The 21334-nt window shown below is 48.0% G+C and overlaps 1 protein-coding gene across 3 annotated transcripts in view; it reads right to left on the reverse strand.

Moving 5' to 3' along the window:
* Window positions 1-21334, reverse strand: part of DCDC2C (doublecortin domain containing 2C) — a 1747636-nt gene that overhangs the window by 1534669 nt on the left and 191633 nt on the right. For all 3 annotated transcript variants that reach the window (XR_011260401.1, XM_069606023.1, XM_069606022.1), the window contains exon 2: window positions 4041-4089. Coding sequence is in view for 2 of the 3 variants with exons in the window: in XM_069606023.1 (XP_069462124.1) it covers window positions 4041-4089 (49 nt within the window). In the remaining variant the exon portion in view is untranslated. The remainder of the gene's footprint in view (window positions 1-4040; window positions 4090-21334) is intronic.

Below are 21334 nucleotides of genomic sequence, written 5' to 3' on the forward strand. Positions count from 1 at the left end.
CCTGCTTCCTTTATTTTTGCACATCCCTATCAGTAGAGATCCCACAGAAATCCCTTGCTCACCTTCAACGGAAAATGTTATGGTTCATATGACGGGCAGGAAAGCTAGGATTCCCAAGAGGGTTCCGGACTGGCACAAGCAATATGCGGCGGCACAGATCTCACATCTCCTGAAATGTATGTCCTCCGACACCCCACCAAAATTGGTCGACATTGAATAGGCTCGACTCACACTCCTCCTCAGCTTTTTGCCATTCGGTCCCCACACAGCACGGACACAGTGTCAAGACTTCCTTGTCTCCTCAAGCGTAACATTAAGGACTTGGGACTGGGCACTGCATTAAGAAAAAGATTCCAGGAGGTACGAGCACTTACTCTCCAATTTTCCTAACCCGACTTCTCCCCCGGTATGCAAATGGGAGCATTTGGCGAGGGGGCCTTTTGACCCCATCTCAAATGTTTAAAAATGATCAGCCACGCACTTTTGAAATCTGTCAAGCAACATTTCAACTCTCGGAATCAGGTAGATTCTCCCATGTACAAATACGCCACTGGATAATACACCCATTGACTAAACAGAGGGCCACATGCAACCTGAGCCCTATTGAGCTTACCATACAGGAGAGCCCAAAAGCTAGAAGTATTTCTAGGAAATATAAACTCCTACGAAACAGCATGCTGGTTAATCGTCCTACATATATGTGCAGTTGGGAAAAATCCCTGGGTCAACGGATGGAGAACCAAACTTGGCCGGACATTTGGGCTAGGGACTACTCTTCTTCCAGATGCATAACTAATAATGAATGTGCCCTGAAACTCTTATTCAGCTAGTACTATTCTCCAGTGCAACTACACCATTTTCAAGCAATGTTGGATCCAAAATGTTGGCCGAAGAGTGGAGCACGAGGTACATATTTTCACATGTGGTGGGACTGTCCGCTTATTAGCGCTTTTTGGGAGTAAATTGGCACCATAATGGAGGCCATTACCCATATCAGACTTCCAATGAATCCTGAAGTTATTCTTCTGGGCACTCCAGTTAAAGAAGTTTACCCTAAATATGGGGGAAGCGCCAAATTAATAACACAGCTTCTTCCTGGCTGCACGGACTACAATAGGACGAAATTGGAAGTCCCCTGAAGGCCTTCTATTAACTGGTGGATCAAGATTTGGGATATCCCAGTGGCCTAGAAAGTTAGTGCAGCTAAAGATGGCGTATTACACCAATTCACAAACATTTGGACCCCATTCCTAGACTATGGGCCTCATCACGACCTCGGCGGTAACCCTTAAATCTGGCGGTAGCGCTATTACCGCCGGATTTAAGGGTCCGCCGAATCAGGGCCTCAGCAGATTTCAACCCAGCTCTGAGCTGGTGTGAAATCCGCGAGAATTCGCGCTCATACCGCCGGCGGGAAATCCGTCGGCAGTATGAGCGCGAAATTTCCCCATTGAGCCCAATGGGGAATGGGGCATTCCCGAATAGGCTCAATGGGCAATGGGGACTTCCAAGTCCGCCCAACTCGTGATCCCACGCTATTAGCGCCGGGAGCTATGGCGGTCGCGCTAATAGCCCCTGCGCTAATACCGCCGGCGTTACCGCCGAGGTCGTGATGAGGCCCTATGACTGAGAATTTCCAGCATTAACACATAAACCCAAACTTCTGAGACTGTATTTGCGGAGTGCTTGAGACCGCCAGGATCTCCCAAACAGCAACTGGGTATCTGGGGGTATGAGGGAGGAGAGACTTGCGGAAATACAACGCTATATTATATGCTAAAAAAACTATTGCTTTCCATTGTACAAGCCTCACATGTGTAATGTTTATGGGTCTGCATGAAAACTCTGGAATTCGAGTTCGATTGAATAAAGAGGGTGCCCTGTATAGAAGAATTTGGTCTAAATCAGATCGGAGGCAGGGGTGTCTATTGGCCCCCTGCCTCTTTAATTTGTATTTATCTGATATTAATGAATACTTGACAACTGCTGCTTTCATTACTCCAAAACTGTGTGTGCTGAAGATTCCATGGATTGCTTATGCATACGATTTCCTGCGCTTTGATCATTCTCGGGTTGGACTGAGGAGACTACTGCAAGCCTTGTCAGTTTATACAAAGGATAATGTCCTCCTAATAAACCCGTCTAAAACCAACATTCTGTAAGAATGTGGACACAATTGAAACTATTAAGAATTTGGTTGTGCATTCATTGGAGTGATGAAGAAAATCATTGGCGGCACTGTCTGTACAGTGAAAATACATCTGAAAGGTTGGCTGTGGCCGCATTTTTTAAATTTATCCATTTAAATGTTTCCGATTAGTGCTTGTCAAGAAGTTTTAAGTAGTATTTTAGCATTTTTATTAGAAAATATAAATGATGTTTTGCTATTCGTTTTAGTAATTCATTAGGAATTTTAATGTTGAACATTTGATAGCGTAATGTAGTTTTAATAATGTGAAGAGTTGGTTTTGCCTTCTTCGAAGAATGAAATCTCAACCAATTTGAGTATGTATTATTCTATTATCTTTTTTCCAAAAATGTGTGTTGAAAGTTTGCTTTTGTAAAGGTTTGTTTTACACTTTATACAATTACAAATAAATTCAAAAAAGACTAAGAATTCCATTATTTTCCATCTGTGGTTTTATGGAACAAATTCCAAATTAATTAAATCCATGAGTCTGTATGCCCTATGTTTGTTTGTTTATTTTATTTATATCGCGCACCTGACCCGGGGGTAATTGGGCGCTAGAAGGACACTAATGGTTACATGGCATAGTATAGACAGTTGTGAGCATGAGAGATGCAGTTTAAACAGTCAAGGTAAGATTACATGTTATACATTCCGGCACTGGGTCATAGTAGTAGTACAGGGCGACATATGTACTAATTGTGCAGTCCCACCTAAAGGTTTGTGGTATCTAAAGACTGTTGTATTTATGTTTTGTTAAGTAACCATGCGATAACATGGCTTCTGAATTTGTTAAAAGCTTGAATAGTTTGTATATTCTGAGGGAGAGTGTTCCATAGCTGGGCGGCTAATACCGGGAAGCTAGTGCCTCTGGCTCTTTTTAGATTATATCTGGGCACCACCAGACAGAGAGCCTCATCACGAGTTGGGCGGTAACCCCGGCGCTAATAGGGCAGGATCACGGGTTTGGCGGAACGGGTATTGCCCATTCCCCACTGAGCCCATTCGGGAATTCCCCATTCCCCATTGGGCTCAATGGGGAATTTTCGCGCTCTTACCGCCGGCGGATTTCTCGCCGGCGGTAATAGCGTGAATTTTCGGCAGATTTCCCCCCAGCTCAGGAAATCTGCCAAACCCTTGATTTGGCGGACCCTTAAATGCGGCGGTAATAGCGCTACCACCGCATTTAAGGGTTACCGCCAAACTCTGATGAGGCCCATAGTATGTTGGATGATCTAGCGATTTTGTTGGATACTTTCCATGTGAACTTGTCTGTGCGATAGGGGGTGCTTGGTAGTTAAGCGCTTTGTGAGTGAGGCAGATAGTTTTTAGATCAATTTTGTCATGTATAGAGAGCCACCTGTGTTGCTTTCTGGTTTCTGATATGCGCTTTCTTTTGGGGATATTCAACGCTGCTCTGAGCGCGTTGTTTTGCATGATCTGTAGTTTATTTAAGATGGCTTTATTCGCTCCTAGATAGAGACTGTTACAATAATCCAATTTGGATTGTATGAGCGCTCTCGCCAGAGTAAGGCAACTAGTGGGAGATAGTAGAGGTCTGCAGGCTCTGATCAATTTACCGGTGTAGGCTGTGGCCGATGAGGTCATGTTAATCTGCTTAGTTAAGTTAGACTGGGCATCAAGGTGAAAATGTGCACTGAATAAGTCCATGCTCAATGTATGATTCAGCTAAGAATCAGTGAATCTTTAATACAAATAATATTCACATTTCCTAACTTTAAATAAAACATCTATAAAAAAAATGCCATTTTAAAAGAGATAGTTTGAGGTTATATTATCTGTCAATGCAATCAAAGGAAAATTCAAGTGGAGATCATAGCTTAATACTTACCACCTCTTGTTTCTTTATTTGAGATTTCTTAGGAGGAATTTGAAAATAACTGAAATAGAAATTGTAATTGTTTAAAGCAATAACACATAATGCAACTTATATCATCACAGGAAACACATGCTTGCTAACATACATGTTTTAAATCAAAACTAATTTTGGCAAAGCAGTTATATTATACACTAGCTGTATCAGGAATATCATATGGCGTTCTAGCATGTCCCCACACCACACCCTCTCTCTCTTTCTCTCTCTCTCTCTCTCTCTCTCTCTCTCTCTCTCTCTGTCTCACTCTATATCTCTGTCTCTCTCTTTCCCTATGGTTAAGAGTAGCATTGTCTCAGACATGTTTGTAACTGCCACCCCAGCCATTGTTGAGAGCAGTGTGACCAGAAAAAGAAACTACAAATATCTTGAAGGAGCGGGATCTGGGTGCTATTTCTTTATGGTTAAAAGAAGTAGAGCTGCAATGACAGAGGCATCCCCCAAGGGGGGTATTGGCACGGCATTTGGAGGAATGCATGTACTGCTGGAATGTTGTCATCACACTGAGGGGGCATTCTCTGTATGTGAGGAGGCGAAGGGGAAGTAGCTTGGATCTTTGGGGTGCTTAGGTTCTGCCAAACCTTGAAAGAAACCAGAAGACTAGCCTTCTGACCCACAACTGTGTTTGTTATTTTGTTTTTGTTGTTAATTATTAGTGTTTGTGCAAACTGTTACAAATGAATGAGTACAGCAGCACTACCAATTGGCTACCATTGGCTAGCATGCTAAATTAACCATTACCTTGATGTCCAAAGAAGAAAAGGGGAATTGATATTAATCCAAGGACATTTAGAGAGACAAAATGGTGTGCAAAAGAAGCCATTAGAAAACAGGACATTGTTTTATTGCACTAACCTTGTAAGCAGGCTCTTTTAACAAATTAACAAAGTTAATTTCTAATGATCATTTTCAGTATATATTGTAGACTTACTAAGATTACATTTGTCTTAATGAGCAAAACGTATGATCAAAATCCAGAAAAACCATATCAACTATTTCTTTTGATAGATTAATCATTTCAAAATAGACAGCCGGTACACTTCTCTTGTAGTCTTTCAAAATAACTAGCATGAATGAGAGTTCCTGGCTGCTCTGCATAAAATTAAACTTTGGTTGGGTGATGAATGTATGTAAATATGTTGTATCTAACGCGCTTTGGTGAAAGCGCAATATAGAAAACAATCACTATAAGAATGACCACAAATGTTTTATTTTTTATAAATACGCCTCTGATAAAATGGTGGAATACTAAGTACATAATGCTCTAAAGTACTTGGTGCAATTCTCATTTTTCATAACACTCACTCTAACATTCAAGTATATGTAACCATGAACCAGATATACTCAGACAGCCTTAGAAATTGAATCTTAGGATAAAATTATTGTAATATATGTAATTCCCCGATTCTTGTTTTTAGGAGAGATGGGACTGAGGGACTTAAGCCCGGTCTCAATGTAATGATGGCTGCCTGTATGGAACTGTTTTCATGCCATGCACCCAATGCACATCGAAGGCACAGATATCATTGGAGAATGATATATGTACTATATACAGGACCCAAAATGGGCACTTGGTATTTTGCATTGGCTAGTAATAATTGAGGTGTAAGGTGACATGACCAAGTGATATTTCATGCCAGGCTAGCTGCAAATGTATATGAACACCTTAAAATCAAATACCAAGCTATTTGGAACACATGAATACTATACAAGCCTCTTCTTCATCAGACAAAAGATAAACGTTTTACTTTTAACAATGATTGAGAGACAAACACCTTTAAATTAAGAAACTTAAAAAATACTAAATCTGCTGTTTTGAGGAAAGTACAGAACTAGTGGTAGTCAATGTAGGTCCCAACGTTCTTTCCTATAATACAATATATTATATTATAAGACAAAGATTGTGGTAAACAGTCTGGCAACACACTTACAATAGGAAGCGGGGACAAGATGATTGTCACCTGACTTCACTTCTGTTGACATTGGTGGTGGAATCCCTGGCCTGTGTGATGTGGCCAACGACAGGTTAAGAGGCACAGATTGGGATTCCAACATGGCCACGGGGACGCAGGCACCGTAAGGGGTGAGCTCTCACCCTCAGCGGCAAAAGTACAATAAAGCATAGCAACTGAGCTCTCCCTCAGGTGGAGCGGGTGGCGATTGCCAGGGGTTCGCGGCACCTGCTGAGAGCCCTCAAATGCGCAGGGCCGCTGCAGCAGACCTGCATCCGAGCGGCAGAGAGGTGACAGGTAGCACTGCAGGAGCCCCGAGCAGGCCTGCGAAACATCCAGAGTAGATAGCACTCTTCCCATCTCCCGGGGCGGAGCAACTACAGAGCGTGGACGGGCCGGAAACCTGTGTCCCTGAGCAGGCCGGCACATGCAGGGTGAGGAGAGCGCACATAGCAGGAAACCCGCCCAGAAAAGGAAGCTGTTGGACGGCCCTGTTAGGCAGAATCCTGTGCAGTTCCCTTAGGGAGCACTACAGAAGATTAAGACTACAGGTATGAGCAATAAATCCCCTTTGGTATCAGTCCGTACCACAAAGATTTAGTTGGTAGCTGTGGCTAAGCAGTCAGACTTCTCTCAAGAGGGAGATGAGCAGTATTCAGGGTTTACACAATAGGACTACAATACTATGGTACAAGGAAACACTGACGAAAGCTTTGTATTAAAAAGAATATATATATTTATTTTATACACTTCTAGTTCAACCAATCAATCACAGCTATTAAAGCAAGTTAAAATCAATCAAGAAGAGGAGAGGGCGCTAGAGGGCCACCCAAGATGGCCGCCAAGGCTTGAGCTCCCGCTCTGCCCGGGATTAATCCGTACGAATCCTGCTGTTCCCGGCTTGGCTCTACACGACCAAGGGTGGTTCCCGGCTCCTTAACCTTTCGTCTCCCATCTCCTCGAATCTGGAAGAAAATCGGCCTTTCTACACCCCAGAAGACCCACCCGGTGCTGAGGCCCGCCATTACACGTGCGCCAGCCATCTTGGTGCGCGAGCAGCCCCAGGAGAACATTCGATCCAAGCACCCCCCGACGCCGAGGCTGTTCTGACATTCGCAGCTCAAGAGGAGCCTCAAGGTGCAGAGGGAACCAGAACCCCCCCTACCAGGCGCCTACCGCGTCAAGAACCGGCCGGTGAAGTGTCGCCGGGGGCGGGGCACTAGCCATCAGCGCCGCACCGGCAGGTCCGCTACATCAGACCCGGAGACAGCCCCCGGAGCCCCTCGGTGCGCGGCCGTACCCCCCGCCCCGGGTGGCGTAAACTGAGCGAGGGACGAACTCCGGGGGAGCCACAGCATCGAAACTCCGACACAGCGGGAACGGATGCAGCCTGGGAGGAAGTGATTCGATGGTGGAAGCTGGAACAGACCCGCGGCGGGACCACAGATCGAGGTACAGACGGCAGGGCGTGGGTGTTTGGAAGGGGGAGAGATCGCAAGCATAAGCGTACACACCGTGCCCCCGCGACCCCCAGCCACAAACCGCGCTGCCTTCTGAGGCCCGCGGCAACAGGACTTCGCACCCCCGAGGGAGCGGTGCGTCGCAACCCTTTGCCTCAACGAGTCGCTTAGAAGGCAACAGAATCCCAGCATCTCCCAGAAGTACCCTATGCGGTGAAAGGCCCTTATCGACCTACTCCACGTAAGACTCGAACGATCAGCACTCCTGAGTCTCCGGATCAACCACAGTGCAAGCGCTCGAATTCCCCAGGGCCGCGGCTAGGTCCTACCTACGTACAGGGAGCACCCCACCAGAAAGCAGTCACAAACTCTCTCTCCTTTCGCCAGCATTTGCCAACCCCCTGCGGAGGACTCTGCGAGGCCTCAGTTCGGTGGTAGGCTTTCGCCACCGGGTGAACTCGCACACTCACCAAAGCAGGATGGGGAAGGCGGATAAACTGCAGAGGAAGCTGACTTTTGAAAACGGTGCGACTCCGAGGGCCACCCAGTTACAAGACGAGAGTGAACCTACGCCTGGAGGCTCACTCCAAGCAACATCAGGGAGCAATCCCTCTGAAATAAAAGAACTCCTCTTGGAGCTAAAAGAAGGCATCGGCAGCTTAAACAGTAAAATGGACAACCTATCCTCCAAAGTAGACCTAATGCAACATTGCATCGATACCCACACGGAGCGATTAACAGAGGTCGAACAGAGGGTCTCCGACCTGGACGACGGCGCGGCGGCACTATCGAGCAAGGTAGCCAGACTTGAAAGCCAAATGACCACAACCATGGCCAAGTGCGAGGACTTAGAAGGCCGCTCCAGACGGAACAACATCCGAATCATTGGAGTAAGAGAACATGAACTCCAGACGAAAATGGAAGATTATGTTGAATCACTTTGCATCTCTCTCTTTGGCCGAGAAGCGTTCTCACAACTGTTTATGATCGAGAGAGCGCACAGGACTCCGTCCGCCAGACCAGCCCCATAATTGCGAGATTACTAAATTACAGAGACCGGGACGCCATTCTCCGCCTGGCCAGGGAGAAAGGAGAACCGCTCCATGACGGGGACAAAATCCACTTCTACCCCAACTTCTCGGCCGCTGTCCAAGCACAGAGAAGAGCTTTCACCAACGTCAGGCAAAGACTTCGAGGCAACCAGCTGGTCTACTCAATGCTGTTCCCGGCACGGCTCAGGGTACAACACAACGGAAGAGTCCATTTCTTCCAGTCCCCGGAAGAAGCCCACACGTTCCTAGACCAGAACAGTTGCCCGGATCAACATCCTCGTCAGCTCCGTCCCGAGAGAGAAAGAAACCCCAGCAATCCTCCATAAGAAACAGCACCCAGCAATCACACCAGTCAGTCACTTGGAGCCAACCAGAACTAGCCCAATATAGCTAACAAGACAGATCGGGGACCTTGGGGAAGCCCCAAGCACCCCTAGCACAGCATCTGTTCCCACGATCAAGTTGGGGGGGATCCCGACGGACAAGTTGGGGGTAGTCCGCGCTATGGGAAAAGTTTTAAAGTTAGTAGTTTGGACACGCGCCATATGTTCATGCCCGATCCCGACCCGTGCCCCTCTCCACTGACAAGCCCACTACCGCTACAGAGCCTTCCACATGGAAGCCGCCACATCATCCGGCAGGAGCCCCGGTGCGCAACAAGTACAAACACGAGACCTGGGCTGACCTCATCGCGGCAGGCTAAAGCGAATACAACGAGTCACAATCAACATTTCAACCCGCTTCATTCAAGGTGTTAACATGGAACATAAGAGGTGGTAACATCCCGATCAAAACCAGGAAAATCCTGCGATACTTGAGAAGGCACGAGATCGACGTAGCCATGCTTCAAGAAACACATCTATCCCCTGGGAAAGAACACCTCTGGGCCAGAAGCTGGGGCTGCCCCAGGTACTTCTCCTCATATTCATAGTACTCCAGAGGAGTCGCTATACTTATACATAGGAGAACAAACTTCCAGCTAATCTACTCCGTAAAAGACACCGAAGGCAGAGCCATTCTAGTGAGTGGCACAGTAGCCGGCCAAAGTATAACCCTTGTCAACTCCTACACTCCAAACACAGATGGCCCCGACAATTTCAGCTGGGTACTAACACAGCTCTCTGCCCAGGCCCAGTCAACCATATTCTGGGGGGGCGATATGAATACAGTGTTCGACCCGGCGAAAGACAGATCGAGAACTACGCCACAGCCCATGTCCAAAGCCTGCTCTCAAATAAAAGAAATTTGCAGGGCATTCGATTTGAAGGATGCTTGGAGAGCAGCGAACGGAGAGCGGCAAGAATATACCTTCCATTCGGCAGTTCATAACACAAGCTCCAGGATCGACTACTTTTTCGTCTCTGCAGGGGGTCCGTTGGTGAGCGACTCTTGCTGTATCCTTCCAAGAACGTTATCCGATCACTCCCCGATAAGCCTCAATCTCACATCAGCCAACGCTAAATCCCCTTCACAGCACTGGCGCTTCAAGAACGGATCCATGCGGTATGAGGTATTTGCAGCCGAGCTGAGAGAAGAAATCGCCAAGTCCCTGGAAGTGAACACAGGATCGGTCTCCTCCCCCGGCACAGTTTGGGAAACGCTGAAATGTTTCACTAGGGGGTTCTGCCTCGCTAAGGAGAATGGTATTCTTAAGCTCATCAGGCGCGAGCTGGTAACCAGCAAAAGGCGTCTTAAGGACCTGGAACGACAAATCACAAGCACAGCAGACCCCAAAATAAAAGCGGCCTTGAAAGAGGAACTTCAGATCTTTAATAACACAGCGGAGCGAGAATTAAAATTTCTAGCCCGTAACAACCAAATCAGGCAATATGGTGAAGGCCAAAAACCCGGCGCCCTTCTGGCAAACCTGATAAGAGCAGATAACAAGCTAACCCCTATAGAAGGCATTTGCTCCAAACAAGGTAAGATGATCCACACAGATGAAGGAATGGCTGAAGAATTCAGGCTCTTCTACCAAGACCTTTACAGCACAAAGCACAACAGTGACTCAAACTCTATACTGGAGTACCTCGATGATACAGAGCTGTACTGGGTCGAGAGTCATCTGCGGGAACCACTCAATGAATTGATCACGCCAGAGGAGATCATAGAAGTCATCAAGGCCCTCCCGAACTCCAAAGCACCTGGACCAGATGGCCTAACGGTGGAATTTTATAAAGCATTCGCGGTTACCCTTGCCTCCCTCCTAGCGGCAGTATATGAGGAGGCACTTGAAAAGAAGACACTCCCCCCATCCCTCTGTGCCGCTAACATCATCCTTTTACACAAACCCGGCAAGCCTCCAGAAGACTGCGCATCCTATCGTCCCATCTCCCTGCTTAACCTGGACAATAAAATCCTAGCTAACATACTTGCGAACAGGTTGATGCCACTAATGCCCGCCTTGGTCCTCGCAGATCAGGCGGGGTTCATTCCGGGCCGCAACACGTCCTTTGGAATAAGAAGAATGTTCGGCATTATCGCAGCTCTGGATCCCGCTCAGCAGGCAGTCGCAGTTCTTCTCGATGCCGAGAGGGCATTTGATTCGGTGGAGTGGCCCTTCCTGTTCGAGGTGCTTACCAGGATGGGACTGGGCGCCCGATTCATCAAGCTAGTGCCCTGCTCTACACCAATCCACAAGCTAACATCATTGTGGGAACAGCAAATTCGGCCCCCGTGGAATTATAACGCGGAACAAGACAGGGTTGCCCACTTTCGGCGCTGATTTTTGCCCTAATAATGGAGCCCTTGGCATCCAACCTGAGGGAACTAAGGCAACAGAGAGGACTTAACATAGGACTCACAAGCTCATCACATCCCTATACACAGATGACGTGGCGCTGTTTGTGCGCGACCCCGAAGAAAATCTAAATCCAGTAATGAGAGAAGTCAATAAATTCAGAGCAGCCTCAGGTTTAAAAATCAACCAGTCAAAATCCATCATATTCCCATTGACTCCATCGACCAGGGCGTTTGCAGACGAATTTCAGTTCACATGGAAAAGATCCAAGGTCCGGTACCTAGTGATTCAGTTGGCACTGACTCATCAAGAGGTGTTCCGGGACAATTACGAAGAAATCACCAAATCCTTGCAAGATAAAGTGGCACGATGGAAGTCTCTGCCATTGACTCTCTGGGGAAGAGCCTCCCTAGTCAAGATGGTGATACTACCGAAACTACTGTACTTATTCACGAACATTCCCATACTACTGCCACAATCGTATCTAAAAAGATTGAAAAGCTTGGTTCTTGAATTAATATGGGCGGGTATGACGGCCAGAGTGGCGCACTCTACACTATGTCTTCCGGTGACGAGCGGGGGACTAGCCCTTCCAGATCTGGAGAAATACTTCTGGGCGGCACAAGCACAGTTCCTCAGTCATTGGTACGCCACACTACCAGTCAAACCCCACGTGCAAGTGGAACGAGCTCTGGCGACTCCGAACCTGTTGAGTGCAGTTGTATTCGGCCAGACACCAGTCCCTAAAAACACCATGAATGTGATGCTCGCGACGTACAAGATTTGGAAAACGCTCGCCCAAAAATATGGAGTGCAAACGCGGTACTCTCCCCTTCTTCCTGTGAAGTTTATACCAGGGGTGCCGCTGACATCCGAGAAAGTTTACCACCAATGGGTTGAAAAGCTCCACATAAACTCCCTCGGAGACTTCTTCATTGAGGACAGTTTCATAACCCCGCAACAGGCCAGACAGAGGGGCGGCAATATTGCACTTGACACTTTAATCTATTTTAGGTCTCGATACACTTTGCAAGCAAGCCTACCTGACTTCCCAAAGCAACCACAAACCTGGCAGTTACTCCATAACACGATACAAGCACAGGGAGAAGGCAGACTGGTATCGCAGATCTACAAATCTATTATCACCGACACGTCCACCAGCGACTCCCGAGCAAAAGCCAGATGGGAAAAGTCCCTACGTACATTCATCCCAGAGGAAGACTGGATCTTAATTCTGAGGCAAACGCAGAAGATAGCTCTCAACTCCCGCTTTAAGCTAATCCATTTTAATTTCCTTCACCAAACCTACTACACACCAGCGAAAGCAAACAAACAACATCCTGAGGCTTCTGCAAAATGTGAAAGATGTGGTTCACCCTCGGCAGACTTTGTGCACCTCGCATGGGGCTGCCCCAAACTATCCCTTTTCTGGAGCCAAGTTATGGAGACAACAGCCTCAATCGTGGGAGAAACCGTGCAGCCCGCCCAGACAGCAGCCCTGCTCGATATGACAAGGCTCATGTCAGCACCAATAAGAAAACTGGCTGGCCGGCTGTTGACTCTTGCTCGGAGGCAGATTGCCATGGCCTGGGGTCGTGCCCCCCCCACGGTCGCCGCTTGGCGTAAGGACATTTTATACTGCCAAGATGTTGAAACAGACATTAAGCTGTTGCCCCTCCATGCCCGCCCGCCAGACATCTGGGGCCCCCTGGTAACTTTTCTGATGAACGAAGCAGAGGATGCCCCCGTCCCCCCCAGGAATAGACAGTTAGAAGAGGAGGCCATATTCGGCAATCTAATTAGCCTAATACCTCCACCCCACTGAGACATTGAACTGGGCATTGCAATACGCAACACTATGTGCACTGAACTTCGGAGCGGGATGTCGAGAGGTTGGGGGGAGGGAGGGATCTGTGGGATTTGGCGCAAGTTAAGTTCACCCTAATGTGGGTGTGTAGTTGTACTGTGTTGGCATAAAAGTTAAAAATAAAGGTTTAAAAAAAAAAAAATCAGTCAAGAAAAGTATACACAACTCCCTGGTTAAATTGTAGACAAGTTTGAGCAAGAGTGAAAACTGAGCAAAATGGCACAGTGAAAACCAAACACAAATGGCACTCTAGCAATTTCTCACAAGGGAGGGAAAGATCAAGTTATACAGGAAAACACTCTTAGACACCCTAGCAGCACTTCCCAATAAGATTGTGAACAGGTTAGGAAAGGCAGTACTTTAGCATGTATAATACTGAGGTGAAAACCAAGCAAAAGGCACTTCACAAGTTTAAAAAGAGGGAAGAAAAGGGGGGTTATAAGAGTTAGGTGCACCGACACAGTTCTAGGTGAGAAGCAATCTAGAGAAGGCAGTTATAACAGATTTAGCCAGAGTCAATAGGCCTGGGCCAGAGTCAGTGGTACAGGGCAAAGTGCCTAGGAGCAAAATGTTCTTGTAGCTGCAGTCAAGTCTTAGTTAAACGATTCGAAAAGGCGGTTGCAGAAAGTGAAAGACAAGTTTAGTCGATAGGGGTGGCCATCCCAGGAGGTAGGTAAAGGATTTCAAACACCTATAGCAATACCCCGCGAAACGGGAGGCCTGGCGGAACAATGTACCTGAAAAGTGGAAGCGGCTCCTGTGGTGGTTCCTGGCAGTTCCTGCAGTTCATGCTGCCCAGTAGTGGAAGAGAGGCTCTCGTCATGGAGGAAGGTTCTAGTTACTGCACTGCCCAGGGAAGAAGCCAGCCGCAGTGATGCCGAAACGGATTAAAAGGTACTCTTCTTTAAATCGCAGTTGTGGTGGAAGGGTGCCTGGCTATCCGGTCTCCGAGTGCAGGTCACTGGCGAGTCGACCAAGGCAGGTCCTGGAAGGCGATTGGCAAACTGGTTGGGCCCACCAGCTCAAGGGAAGAAGGCTCTTGCAGATGAAGATCTTCTCTCGTCGTGTGGAGAAAAGTGGTGAGTCGTTGCAGCAGGGCTACACCGGTGGTTCAGTTGTTGCAGATGTCTTTGGCTTCTCTCCTCTTCAGCTTCTTAGTTCCAGTGGCGACGTCTTGCTCTTCCAGTGCTCAGGACCCTGCTTTTACGCAGAAAGACCCCCATTCATACAGCCTAGCTGTCACTCACACAGTGGAGTGGTCATCCTGGCGGGAGACCCTCCAGCCTATCAGAGCAGAGTGCGACTCGGGTTGCTGAGGCAACCCTGTCCAGGAGGCCTACTCCCCCTCACACAATTGGTCCACCCCAGACTCAGTGGTGCCGAAAGGAGGACTTCTTGGCAGAAGCCCGCCAAATGGACGAACAAAGGATCCCCGACCTGGGTTAGGATCTTAGAGAAAGACACGAGAAAGAATTTATATAAAAGTTCTGGCAAATAAAACGTACCGGAGTAAAGTTAATATAAAAATAAACTGGCGGTATGTTAGAGGCTGTCAGTAAATGTGGTAGCCTCGAACAATGGGAAAATCCCTAAGGGAAATATTTGCGGTCGAATATTTTTGGTAGTAACCACTGCCACCAGCCAGAAAGTTTTGAGAGAGGGACTGTACGGTACCCTCTCGAAAATGAACTTAAGGGAAAAACTATTAACCCTTACCAGCACCTCCATAGTAAGATGGTTTGTACTGGTTTAGTTCATAAAGATTGACTAGTAAAGTCAATGTGGACTTTACATGCCCTGGGAGACAGTAGTCAGTCCCAGGGTATGGAGTCTATGTTTGGGGGTCACTATGACACCCCTGAGTTACTGCACGGAGGGTGCTCTGTAACACATGTGTATAAAGATGGTTCCTATGAGGATGAGATAAACCCCATAGACATTAAACACAAAAAATAGCCTAGAACACACATAGCAAATATGCCTAAGAGTGAGAAAAAGTGTTTCAGCAAAAGCTGCTGGCGGACTCTATAGGTAAGCAAAAGCTGCTGGGGGACTCTATAGGTAAGGGAAATTAGCCATGGAATGAGAATTCTCCCTAAAAGGCCCGGGGGCCGGGAAGTAAAGAGCTGCCCCGGGAGAGGAGCAGGTCAGCCAAAAATAGGGCAAGTAAGCCCTAGTGCGACGGTTGCATCTGGGTGTGCATCTGAGCAGCCTGCAGCAGTGAGACGAGAGGGAACAGACCACATTTTAAACTCAATTTTTATTCTCAGGTGTGCTTCCGACTGTGTATTTGCCATTTTGTACTGCTCTTTAGTGCTTTCTAGCAAAACTCGAATCTAGGTGTGCTTCCAACTGTGCATTCACCATTTTGTACTGCCCTTTAGTGCTTTCTGGCAACATTAGAATCTAGGTGTGCTTCCAACTGTGCAGTCACCATTTTGTACAACTGTTTAGTGCTTTCTGGCAAAATTTGAATCTAGGTGTGCTTCCAACTGTGCATCCACCATGTTGTACTGCTTTTTAGTCCAATTTGTTCATGATCTGTGAATCTGCTAATTTCTGGTGTGCTCATTGTTGATTCTGTCTGCCTGGCCCCCTGGTGAGAATCTATTGTTGCATAGTGCTCCTAACACTCTTCCCTGCTATCCACCCCCCGTTTGTCTCTGTCCCCATGGTGCTCTCCGTCTCTCCTATCTATTCTAATTGCTTCCCCGTCACCTATCCTCCCTCTCTCATGAAGTCTGGAAGGAATAAACTTAAAAAGGCACTTCTGAGTTCCAATCCTGGTCTGCCCATCGCAAACACCTACATCAATGCTTCCTCCAGACAGACGATCAATGCCATTCTCTTTGCTGTTCCTTCTTCTGACTTATGGACTCTCCATATGGTCTCTGTCCTCTACCCTTATCCTCCACATCCATTACTGGTGGCACCAGATGGGAAGTGCTCTTGGCTCACTTTGCATCTTCCAAATGCACCATTAATATCCATCACAATGGCACTATTATGACCCAGGTCTCCCAGCCCAACCTCCTCCTTCTTGACAGGCGTCTTCCATCTCTCTTCAACTCCCTCCCTCTCCTACCACCAGTCCATCCCTCATCCCCCTTGCCCAGCCCCCAGTGGTGACACCCAACCCCTGTGCCCCCCCTTGCAAATCATTTAAAGGGGGAATCCAACTTCACTTAGCTACCCTCAATGCACACTCTGCTATCAAACACTGCTCGGACATCGGTCACCTCCTTGAAGACCTTGACAATGACGTCCTTGCTCTCACCGAGACGTGGTTCAAGGCCAGCTCCATCACTGCTTTTGACACTCTTCTCCCTGAGGGCTACAAGATCCTGTTCAATTCAAGACCCTCCCTGCCTGGTGGCGGAGTGGCTCTGATCTTCAAATGGTGGGGTTCCTGCCTCCATCATCCCGACTCAAACCTACTCATCCTTTGAAAGCCTAGTCTGCAGGCTGTCTCACCTACCTTCTCTCTTACTCTCGCTACCATCTAGAGCCCGCCTGGACCGACCTCTGTCTTCCTCTCAAACTGGGCCGAACCCGTCCTCCGCTCTTCTTGCCTTCTCCCCCAAACGTATCCTCCTTGGGGAGTTGAACATCCATCTCGACTCTCTAGATGAGGCTACTGTACTCTTTTGCGACCTCTACAATTATTTCCCTCACTATCCTTCCCTCTGGCCCAACCCACTCTGCCAGACACACCTTGGATGCTCTCATCTCAACAGACATCCCACTCTCCAACCCTTACTACCCCCCTCTCTCCTGGTCTGACCACTCTCATCTCTTCCCACCTTGACCTCCCTCCATCCCCTGATGATGCCTCCACCCGCACTGCCAGTCTCCTTCTCCATCTTCGACCGATGAAGTGTCAGTCACTGCATTTGCCTCTTCCTTCACCTCTCCTCTGCCCACTTCACTCGACTCTCCTGACTGTTATAGCTAACCTCCTTCTCTCTACCTCTATCACCCTGGACCTCCTTGCCCCAGTCAGGAGTATCCACATGAAGCCTGCCTCCAAATGCAACTCTTGGTATGACTCCAATTTGGGAGCTTCGAAACGCAAGTGTAAAGCTGCAGAGCATAAGTGGCAGACATCTAGCTCATCCTCTGAAGAACTGGCCTGCTGTCTACTCCAAAGGCAATATCGTCTCGCCATTTGATCCAAGAAGAGGGCTCATGTCCAAGCCTGCATCTCTGGAGCCACCAATAACACGACTGAACTTTTTTAAATCTGCAAGGAACTTGCCAATCCTACTGCAGTCTCCTTCACTACTCCACCCTCCCAGGCTCTCTGCACTGCACTGGCCACCCACTTCTCCAAAACTCTGGACATCCTGCCCTCTTAGTCATCTGCCCTCCCCCTTCTTGCCTTCCTTGGCGCCCCGCTGCCCCATACCCTCCCCCTTCTCTCCCATTGCACCAGACAAGATCTCTAGAGTTGTGTGCTCTATGAAAGTCTCCTCTAAACAGGTACTCCCCTGCTCGTCCAGAACCATTCAGGACAACATTCCCTCCCTCGCCCCAGACTTGTCTGACCTCTGCAACCCCTCATTTGCTACTGGCTCTTTCCCACAACCCCTTAAGCACTCTCCTGTGCACACTCTCCTAAAAAGAGCAGTCTGCTGACCCTTATGGCCCTGCTAACTATCGCCCTTTCTCTATCACCCCTTTCCTAGGCAAACTCATGGAGAAGCTAGTCATCCCTCAACTGACCCTCCACACCGATATGACTGGCTCCCTCCATGACCACCAGTCCGGTATGAGGGCATCCAGAGGCACAGAAACTGCTCTCCTTAACACCCGGGAAGACCAACTCTCTAATCTGGACTCAAATACTCACTTTGTTCTGATCCTTCTCAATCTTTCTTCTGCCTTTGACACAGTCAACCACTCCATCCTCAAACCATCTCCATGGTACCCTTGGCATCACGGACAGGGAACTGGCTTGGCTGACCTTCTTTCAAACAGGCCCTCCCAAGTGAAAATGGGTCCTTTTCTCTCTGCCACCTCACTCTACCTGTGGCGTCCCTCAGGGCTATATCCTATCTCCTTCTCATTGGGGCACCTGCTCCTTGATTCCCCCCCACTCTCTGGCCAGCCTCCTTGGGTCCCCTTACCTCACCCACCAGTGGGGCAAAATACATTGGGATCATCTTTGACTCCTCTCTCTCTTTCTCTCCACACATCACAGACCTTGCCAAGAAGTCCAACTTTCAGCTCCACCTCCTCAGGGTCATTCTACCTTTCCTCACCTTCCCCCAGAAGGTCAACGTCTCCAGAGCCCTGGTTCTCTCTAGAATGGACTACTGCAACAGCCTCTTCCTCAATCTGCCTCTTTCCTCCCTTCGCCCCTTCAACTAATCCAGAATAGAACTACGAGACTTATCCATGGCCTCAAGCCCAGGGACTGCATCTTTCCAGCCCTCAAATCTCTCCACTGGCTCCCGGTGTCCACAAAGATCAAATTGAAGACCCTTCGCATCATCCACAAAGCTTTCCCTCCCTAAATACCTCCCGTCCAGAGTCCTTCGGTCCTCTGGCTCCAACTCTCTGCAGGTCAACCATTTGGTGTGGGGGTGTTGGAGACTGGCGGGGGAGGTTGGGGATAGCAAGCCCAGGCAAAGACTAACCAGGGCTGTCATGTGGAATAGGCACACATTTCCGTTATGTACGCTCAACATTCAGTGGCTAAACTCTCCAGTCAAACAGAGGAAAGTTGAGCGGTTTCTGGGACGGGAGACACCCGAATCCGTGGCACTACAAGAGACCCACATTTGTTAACGGGATAAGCACAAGGTGAGGTTAAAGGGGTACTCCCACATATTACAATTGAATGCCCAGGGAAAACAGATGGGGCCCACGTAGCCCTCAAGGAGTTACTGGAACTGCACATCTTAGCTATGGAAAACCAGGAAGGCTTTGCCGTTGTAAGGATTTGGTGGGGGGCGGCGGGTCGGACAAAAACACGATGGCATCAACATATGCGCCAAACACGGAGCAAGACGGTTTCCTGGTGGCACTGATGACGAAACGCGAAAGGTTTGCAGCAGGACAAATAATAGTAGCAGGGGACTTTGATATAGCATGGGACCCACTCGCAGATAGGAGTGCAAAGTGGTCCCAACTGCAAAATTGAGGTAGCAAATGGTCCAGTTGGTCTTGGACTGCTGGGGGGGCCAAGGGGTACACGTTTCATTCCCATGCACATTTTGGTATCGAATACACTATTCGGGCAGGTTCAGAAGGTGGACTTGGGGGCAATAACCATATCTGACCACGCACCCCCAAACGCTTATGGTGCACCAAGAGAGGAGTGGATCCGGTTTATGGCCATGAAAATTCCCCCAACCATTTACTTAAGGATAGGGAGATCTGCGAGGAAATGCAGGGTAAAATTGGGGAATATTTCCAACTAAATAGGACCCCAGGATCGCAAGAACACACGGTTTGGGACACCTTTAAAGCGACCATGAGGGGGGAATTAATCGCCAACAAAGGTCCAGAGGGAGAAACAAATTCTTACGCTTCAGGCAGACTTAGAATCACAACTAAAGGGGGTAAAGACTAAAATGGAAACGGATGCAGGGGACCTGAGGAAAGAATATAGATACGTTAAGGGTCAACTGGAGGTCCTTCAGACCATACGAGCTGAAAAATCCTTGTTTTAATGCGACAAAGGCTTTACGTCAAAGCGAATAAAGCAGACTGTCTGTTGGCACTGCAGGTGAGGAAGAACGAGGCGTCTAGGTGTCTATCAAAACAGGGCAGGGAACCATTAGCTCCTCCTCACTGACATAGTGCAGACCTTTAGGGAGTATTACACAGCACTGTGTTCCTCAGACTCCCCAAGTGACGAACACCAAGAAGCATACCACTTGCAATGCCCGCTAAAAATTATCACAACTGGGGAAAGAGAGGAGGTAGTTGAGTTAGTTAAAATCACACCTGAGGAAGTAAGGGCGGCGATCCTATCCTTGACAGTAAATAAGGCCCAAGGTCTGGATGGCTTTCTGGTGATATTTTTACAAAACATTCAAAGAGGCATTAGTCCCGGTATTAGTATCCCTCTTCAATTCCTTTTGGGTCTAAGGGCAGATTACTCAGACCATGGAGGAAGCAAAGGTTGTGTTGTTTCCTAAACCCAATAAGGACAAAACTCAATGCGGGTCCTTTCAGCCAATTTCCCTTATTAACTTGGATGCAAAACTGTACACCAAAGTACTAGCAACTAGAATGGAAAAGATACTACCGAAACTGGACGATCCTGACCAGTCAGGATTCGTCAAGGGAAGGCAAACATTTGATAACAAGATACAGGTCTGTCATTTAATAGAGAAGGTCAACAAAACTAGGACCCGTGAGAAAGGCATTTGACCGTGCTGAAAGGTCCTTTTTATTTCACACAATGGAGGTCATGATCGCGTTTCTTGCGGTTAGTCCGGGCCAACTATCAATCGCCTACACTGCGGTTAGCAATAAATGGACACATCTCGCAGGTGATCAGGGTTACCTGTGGGACTAAGCAGGGATGCCTGCTGTCCCCAAATGTATATACGATACATTTGAATCCGAGCGGATGGGACATCAGGTGAATCATATTCTGAGGTGAAGTGCATAAAGTGATGGCCTTTGCAGATGATATGCTTCTCACGATTACCGACCAGTCTAAATCACTGCCGGCGTTAACCACAGGGCTCAGGGAATTTGGATCAGTAGCAGGCCTAAAAACTAACACTCACAAGTCTGAACTGATGGTTTTATCGGGGATGGAAGTCTTAGCTCACGGGGCATGCGAGTCGTATCCGTATACAAGGCCGGACAAGGGTCTCCGTTACTCAGGGGTAAAAATTACCAAATTGCTGGACTCCTTATACCAGGCCAATTATCCTCCTTTATTGGAAATGATTAGGCAGTGGCTATGGGAATGGGGGCCCCTGTCAATATCACGGATAGGGAGAATAAATGTTCTTAAAATGGTAGTCCTCCCCAAGGTGTTATACTACTTGCAAGCCCTACCGATATCAGTGCTGCAGAAGTGTTTTAAAACCTTGCATAAAATGGTGGGGACCTTCATCTGGAATAGGAAGAAACCGAGGGTGACCTGGAAAACACTAACAGCGCCCCCACACGTAGAGGCAGGATGGGGGCACCAACATTTTGCTTATATTA

The sequence above is a fragment of the Ambystoma mexicanum genome, chromosome 4p (genome assembly GCF_040938575.1).
Source record: "Ambystoma mexicanum isolate Mex_15411 chromosome 4p, UKY_AmexF1_1, whole genome shotgun sequence".
Classification (NCBI taxonomy): domain Eukaryota; kingdom Metazoa; phylum Chordata; class Amphibia; order Caudata; family Ambystomatidae; genus Ambystoma; species Ambystoma mexicanum.